The sequence below is a fragment of the Cynara cardunculus genome (assembly GCF_001531365.2).
Source record: "Cynara cardunculus var. scolymus isolate 2C chromosome LG 17, CcrdV1, whole genome shotgun sequence".
NCBI lineage: Eukaryota > Viridiplantae > Streptophyta > Magnoliopsida > Asterales > Asteraceae > Cynara > Cynara cardunculus.
The window spans coordinates 18,014,242-18,022,455 of record NC_037544.1 but is presented as its reverse complement, the minus strand read 5'-3'; the positions used below and the strand labels follow the sequence as shown (position 1 = coordinate 18,022,455).

Sequence of the window (8,214 nt, the reverse complement as noted above, 5' to 3'; positions counted from 1 at the left end):
ATTTTTTTAAAACAAACAAATAAATCCTCATGCTTTTTTAATTCATTAAAAGCCAAATAGCTTTCATATTTTAAATAATTAAATTACTAATCAATTTTTTGAACATAATTCTTACACTTTTAGATGAAAGAAATAGGGGGTTGATATCTCCACCCTCTCTACATCACTTTTCACCCTCTCCTCTTCACACCAACCCTCACCCTCACTCTCACAACGTTCCCTCACTTTCACCCCTACACAATCTCACCCCCCCCCTCACATGCACCCATAGGAGGGGGTGGGGTTAGAAAAACCCAAGAAATATACTCCTCCTTTATCAATGTATCCATAGATCAATAATAAAGTATAAAAAGTGAATAAAAAATAATTAAATACTTTTTACATAATTCATTATTTACATGAAAGAAATAAAAAAAAGATAATAATTATTTATTTATTATATTCAAACAACAATTACATAATTATAACATACAGTTTAATTGTTATGTGAAACTGAAAAATAAATCATGGTTAATAAAAAATGATGTATTTTTTGTTTTATTAATTTGTTATACTTAATTATTGATTTATGATACATTAAAGCATAAATATTGTATTTCTTTCATTTTTATATACAATGATTTATTCGATCAAAATTTATTTGGTAATTTAATCCTTTAAAATATAAGAGTACTTTGGTTTTCTTTTCAGTTTTATTAAGTTCAAGAATTAATTTGTTTACTTTTAAAAAGTTTAAAATTTTATTTACTTAAAAGAATAGGTTAAAAGATAATAATAAATTTTATTATCTATATTATCTTATAAAACAAATTTAACAAAAGTCTTAAAGTTTTAAAATACTAAATGACCAATATACCTTTTATATCATTTTTTCAGCCTCTCCTCTCCTCACATACACTCATCCCCTCACATACACTCACCCTCTCACAACCGATTTTTTTAAAATTATAATTTTAAATTTACACTTTATACCTCTATAATTAGTTAATTAATTTACTTTACGTTCTTTACTTTTAAATGTTTCATTTTAAACATTTATCAAATTAATATACATAATCGTATATCAATTAAAACATGTTTAAAAAATACATTTTTATTTTAACAAATTACACCATTATAATCGTCTCGTTAATACCTTCGAAATGAGTCTAATATTGAATAGTTTTTGACTTAATTATATTATTATATATTATATATATACTGTAAAAAAAATATTTTTAATATTTACGATTTATACTTTTATATATATATATATATTATATTTTGGGGTTAGGCTGTTCAAATTGCACTGTATAATATGTTCTGAATTAATATGTTATTGGGTTTTTATGAAATATATATATATATATATATATATATATATATATGTATTAATTCAACCTTAATCTGAGTTTCTGGACAAAAAAGAGGGTAAGCAGTTGAAATTTCATTATAAAATCCATATTTTTTGGTCTTTTTCATGTCTTATAATCTGTCAAATTTGTAGTTTTCTTTATTGGTTTTGAGTGTTTATCTTAAAACTCAAGTTTCTTGGTTCTTTGCTCTTGGTGTAAACCGAACACATTTGTAGAGTCGTTTAAATATGTTGGATTTTAAATAAATTGGATTTTAAATTGTTATACAATTTTTTTCGTCGATCGTCTGTAATTGGAACCATAACTCTTATTTATTCAAATGGTATTAATATGTAAAGACTAAGTGTAACATATATCATCATTAAATTTTATCTTATAAAACAATGAAACTTCAAAATTCTTAAAATTCATGGCTCCCGCTACATTACACGGATACACAACTAATTTTATTATAATATAAGTATGAAGTTCTTGAGTTTAAAGATAATGTTCTCACTTAGAGCTGACGTCGTCATCTGCTAATCATCTGAAAAACAGCCAAGTCAAGTACTAAGAGACAAAAATAATAAATGGGGAAAGCTTTGGACGGCGAGGTAGACAAGTTGGATAGGCTCCCCTCCTCTTGAGAATTTGTTGCCTGTGTGCATCCACAAATTCTATTTCCATGGTCTAGACCATTTTGCCGTTTTTCGTCATTATGATGTTTAAAAATATCTTTGTACCGTTTAAATTTGTTGAAACAAGTTAAATTATTTTATTATTTGTGGTTCAATTGAAATAGCCAAACCATTTGCTCTGATCTTGTTTGGAGTTGAATGTTTTTCTTAGGTACGGAACAAATCCACCGTTAAAAATAAATATATATTAATTATATTTAGTTTTCTTGTTTAGGCTTAATTTTTATGAATTAATCTATATTATATTATAAAGTATTTGACAAAAACTCTTAAAAACTATGTTTTATGCACAAAGTACTGTTTATTAATACATATTACTTAAAATTTAAGATTACAAGTAAAATGCGCATAAGTACAACTTATTAAAGCTCCATATTTGAATTCGTCTGACTAACTGCAGATAAACGTAATCAAATATTGAATAAACATTTCATTTTTAATATAAAAAAATCTAAAATATAATTAGGATAATCATTGATAACTAACAGAATACTTAGTTATTATCTTTATAAAAAAATTTATTATTAAACCTAAATTAAGTTTATTTGTTACTAAACCTAAATTAAATTATAATTAAAAAAATTAATTAACAAAATTACACCAAAACACAACAACTTTTAAAAAGATTAATTTAATACTGATATTGTCACACCCCGCTAAAACAAAAACACGAGATGTAACACCAAATAATAGATAACACCATTCAATTTACAAGATTAAAATTTTAACACCCATTGGAGTTAGTATAATCTTTTACAACAGTTACAAAATAAAATGAAATCGGTGTCATCGCAAAAGTGCTTCCAAAACTTCAATTCTTACTTAATTTCCTGAAAAACATGAAACATAAAACGACGTCAACTACAAATAGTTGGTGAGTTCATGGATTTTTCATATGCACAAAATATTTACAATGCATAAATCAATTCTTGCAAACTAATACATAAATTTGCACAAGATAAATGTAAATTTTTAACGATATTTAAAACTTGAGACGCTACTGAGCCTTACCTGACCAATGTGCCCCATTATTTTACGAACTACCATAAAGTGGCATACTCGCTCACTTAAGTACCACGGTTCGTATCAGTACTACTTCAGCGGTGGCCCATTCGCACACATGAGTAGACTATTAAACATAGGTAATGTGCACCCGTTTTTGGGTGGGACTGTCAACACAATAGCGGCTATCCACAATTACCACGGCCCGGGAACGTGCCCGAATTAACTAATAGCGTTTACGGAAAGGGACTTTTTCAAATATACTCTCAAGTATATCAATTTTTGACTAAGCAGTTCTTTAGACCAACAGTTTTACAACTATCAGTATAGTTTACAGATTTTCATGCTTTCCCCCGATTTCAATAATGAAAACAGTAAAAGTGGGGACGTGTATACTCACAAGTTTGCTGATGAATATCCAAGAACTTGATGACGTTTGAAGCACTAAACGTTCGCCCAAACTTTCCTAAACAGTCCGAAATCCAATAATTAGATCAACTATCGGGTCTCGATAAATATAAAGTCCAATTATATCTTATGCAATGCCAATGAGTTTTTAAGAGTCATTTCCTATTTATTTCCTCCCTTTTGCTATTATTAAATACCCAATTTTCTTGTTTTTCTCTATTATTCCAAAAATCTGTATTTTTTTGACAGCTCTGCCCACTGTGGCACCACTGTGGGAAGTCTTCCAGCCTTGCTAAAGCTTCTTGGGAAACGTGTAGCTTGAAGATTCCCCTAAATATTTTTCCTCCAGCTGTATGAGCTGTCTTCCTTATTGTATTTTATTTTCTTTTGTATTTTCTTTAACCTAGTACTAATTACCCTTGGGTAATGATTGGGTGTCCTTGCCCCCTTGCCTCTCCCCTATATAAAGAAGCTTGGGAGAGCCATTTTGAAGTGTGCCAAGATGTGCCAAACACCATCTTGTGTGGAAAAACACCATTTTGAAGACATTACTCTATAAATATGTTTCATCTCTTTTAGTAATTAATATTATGCTTTTTAAATGTTTTTTCATTTTATGTCTTTAATTTATGTCTTTAATTTCTTGTCTTTAATTTCTAGTATTTTACTTCCTTGTACTTGTAATTTAGTTTTACATTAATGCAATTTATATTTCAGTATTATTTTATGTCTTTAATTACTTTTATTATGTCTAGCTAAATTACTTGTATGGGTGTGGGTGTGAGTTTAACTTAGGATGTTCTTATAATATTTGAGTGTTCTTATCTTTTATCACTTTGTAACTTGGTCACTTAAGATGATGCTTAAAATGCGGATAAGCTGATCACTTTGAAGTGTTAATATTAGATCTTAGACCCAAAGATGGACGGATCCGAAATACGTCTTAAGTGATGCACAATGAACTCGAGAGAGTCTTTGAATAATTACGCGGAGACGCGAATTTTGCATGCATTTAGCTAGGGGTTAAGCTATAGGTATTTTCATCACAAAGAGATTTGGGTAAAATTTGCATTCCTTTTACTTTTTAGCTAAATCGGCAAGTCTCGAAGTGGTAAACGTAAAAACCTTATGACTTTTATAAGGTCCGGTTATAAAAGTTCACTTTCGAGAGATTGGAACTTTTATAAACAACTCGTAAAAGTCTAACCATTTTATTGTTAATTTTATCTTAAGCAACACTTGCACCCATGCCCATCATTTAATATTAGAAGTTTATTGTGTTAATTAGCTAGTCGGTCCTATTTCAGTCTTTTTATAAACAAAAATCCAAAGTTATTTTACATCTCGAAACTCGTGCAAGAAGTTCATGAAAAATCTCTAAATCTCAATCATACTTTCTCTGTGGGAACGATCTCGGTACTTTGTACCATTTTACTACTTGCAAGCGATCATAGTGTCGGCGTGCACTTGCACCGTCATTAAGGGGACATTCTGCCCACTAGGAAAACACAAACGATCCTAGCTTGTCAAGTTTTTGGCGCCGCTCCCGGGGAAGGTAACACGATTTTTATCCTGAGATATTGATTTTTCATTTGAGCCTTGTTCTTTTGTTTCACTCGTACTTCCCGTGTTGTATGCCAAGGCTACAATACGGTGAACTTTTACCTCTTGATCTTGAACTAGAAAGAACCATTAGGAGACGTAAAAGAGGTAGAAATAATCGTAACCAAACCATGGGGGATAATCCACCTCCACGGGAGGCCACGGTTAACATTGCCGATGATAAAAATAGAGGCATACGGGACTACGCCACTCCCGAATTTGGTCAGTTGGCCGCGGGAATAGGTAGGCCCGAAATGACAGCCACAACTTTTGAACCAAAACCCGTAATACTCCAAATGATTTCCGCAATGGGTCAGTTTGGGGGATTATCGTCGGAAGATCCGCACTCTCATTTAAAATCTTTTATCGAAATGACGGATCATTTTAAAATTCCCGGAGTTACACAAGAAGCCTTACGCTTAACACTTTTCCTTTACACATTGAAGGATAGAGCTAGAGCATGGCTAAGTTCTCAACCACCAAACTCGATAACTTGGAATGATTTGGCGGAAAAATTTCTGAAAAAAATACTTTCCTCCGACGAGGAATGTAAAAATTAGAAATGAAATTATGACGTTTCGACAAGAAGAAGATGAAGCGGTTTCGGATGCATGTGAGTGATTTAAGGACCTTCTACGGAAATGTCCTCATCACGGAATCCCTCATTGCATTCAATTAGAGACATTTTATAATGGCCTCTCTAGTTCCGCTAAAATTATTCTTGACGCAACGGTCGGTGGAGCGTTCACAGCTAAGACTTACAACGAAGGACATGACATTCTGGAACGAATTTCAAATAATAATACGGAATGGTCAAATCCCCGTGCTGTTGTTTCTATGTCTGCTTCAGGTATCCATGAAATTGATGTCATCTCTGCTTTAAATGCTCAAATTGTAGCTTTAACTAATTTGGCTAAAAACAATTTACGTTTGAATGGAGAGAATAATCAAGTTCAATCCATTATGTCCAACCCACCTATGCCTGAATCTTGTGTCTTTTACGGTGAGGGCCATTCTTATGAATATTGCCCCAAAAATCCCGTCTCGGTGAATTATGTTGGGAGTCATGCTAGAAATAGCCCATTTTCTCCCACATATAATTCAAATTGGAGGAATCACCTCAATTTTTCTTGGACCGGAAATCCTGGACTTCAACCCCCCGGGGTTACTCAAGTCCAAAATCGGCCACAAAATCCCCCGGGATATGGGCAAGGTGCTTCGCACAATTACCAAAATGGACAATCCTCACACTCATACATGCCTAGGCAAAATGCATTGGACGGTAATGGTTCACTCGAATCATTACTTAAAGGTTTTAAAAACCAAACCAATGCAACGTTAAGGAGTTTCGAAACCCAACTCGGCCAATTTGCCGCCGATCTAATGGGTAGAACTTTAGGAACTTTGCCTAGTGACACGGAAACCCCTAAGGGTAAAGAACATATCAAAGCCGTGACCGTGTTGAGTGAGGAGAGTTCAAAAGTCAATGATGATATAAATGAAACTGTCGAAGAACCGACACATCAAAACGAGGTTTCACATGCTTTTGATATGTCAAAATTTCCAATTTTGAGTCCTTCCACGAAAGAAACTCAAAAATCTGTTGTTGTCTAGAAAACAGTCCCTGTTTATGTCCAGAAAACAGTTCCTATTTCAACTTCCAGTAATGTGCATCTCTCTATCGAAAAACCCGACAGTGGGAAGATTGTGCCCACTGTCCAACCGAACAGATCCGTTCAAACAGCTCCAAATTTGCAGAATTTACCTTTTCTAGAAAGAATGAAAAGCAAAAATGTGGATGAGCAGTTTAAGAAGTTTTTGGACATCTTTAAACAACTCCACATTAACATACCATTGGTAGAAGCTCTCGAGCAAATGCCAAGTTATGTTAAATTTTTAAAAGACATTTTGCATAAAAAGAGGAGGTTGAATGAATTCGAAACGGTTGCTTTGACCAAAGAATGTAGTGCGTTCCTTACTTGTAAAATTTCTCCCAAATTAAAAGACCCGGGAAGTTTTACCATCCCGTGTTCGATAGGAGGAAAAGCAGTAGGTCATGCCCTATGTGATTTGGGGGCAAGCATTAATCTTATGCCATTGTCAGTTTTTAACAAGCTAGGAATAGGTGAAGTTCGTCCAACGACCGTGACTTTACAATTGGCGGATAGGTCCATTGCATATCCTAAAGCTAAAATTGAGGATATTTTGGTCCAAGTCGATAAATTTATTTTTCAGGCCGATTTTCTAGTTTTGGACTATGAAGCTGACAAGAACGTCCCCATCATCTTAGAACGACCTTTTCTTGCTATCAGGAGAACATTAATTGGTGTGCAAAAGGGGGAGTTGACCATGAGAGTTAGTGATCAAGAAGTGAAATTTAATATGTTTAATTCTCTTAAGTTTCATGGAGAGGTAGGCGATTGTTCAGTCATATCTGCTTTAGGTGAAGACCTAGAAATAAGTTTGATTGACATTCCCTACAAAAATAATATTGGGGAAAATCTTGAGGACATTTTGGAAGAAAATGATGAGTTGGAAGATTTAGAAGATTTGGAAGATTTAGCGGCATTTGAGCAACTTGACTTTAAGGATAGAATTGTCCAACCACCATCCATAGAAAAAGCCCCCGATTTAGAGTTAAAGCCRTTACCTAGTCACCTTAAGTATGTTTATCTTATGGAGGAGGAAAAATTACCCGTAATTATTTCTTCGAAATTAAGTAATTAACAAGAATTGAGGTTGATAGAGGTGTTGAAAGCTCACAAAAGAGCCATAGGTTGGACCATCGCAGATATTAGAGGAATTAGTCCCTCCCTTTGCCAACATAAGATTATCTTGGAAGAAAATAGAGTTGGCAAGGTGCAACCGCAAAAGAGACTAAATCCTATTATGAAAGAAGTTGTGAAGAAAGAAATCTTGAAGTGGTTAGATGCGGGTATTATATATCCCATTTTCAGTAGCGGATGGGTGAGCCCGGTGCAATGTGTACTGAAGAAAGGTGGAACCACGGTTATCACCAATGAAAAAAAATGAGCTCATCCCTACTAGGACTGTCACCGGATGGCGGATTTGTATGGACTACATGCAATTGAATCTAGCAACCAAAAAGGACCATTTTCCTTTGCCCTTTATTGACCAAATGCTAGATCGATTGGCCGGAAAATAATATT

General features: G+C 33.3%; 1 protein-coding gene and 1 non-coding gene across 2 annotated transcripts; one reads left to right on the top strand and one right to left on the bottom strand.

Annotated features, from left to right (window-relative positions):
* The first annotated feature begins 5,175 nt into the window (after window positions 1-5,175).
* Window positions 5,176-7,771, top strand: LOC112499884. The gene is made up of 3 exons (XM_025103155.1): window positions 5,176-5,287; window positions 5,895-6,577; window positions 6,683-7,771. The coding sequence occupies exons 1-3, from the start codon at window positions 5,176-5,178 to the stop codon at window positions 7,769-7,771; spliced, it is 1,884 nt and encodes a 627-aa protein (XP_024958923.1).
* LOC112501360 lies at window positions 5,597-5,703 on the bottom strand. The gene has a single exon (XR_003067491.1). It is a non-coding gene; the product is annotated as a small nucleolar RNA R71 (small nucleolar RNA).
* Window positions 7,772-8,214: the final 443 nt, after the last annotated feature.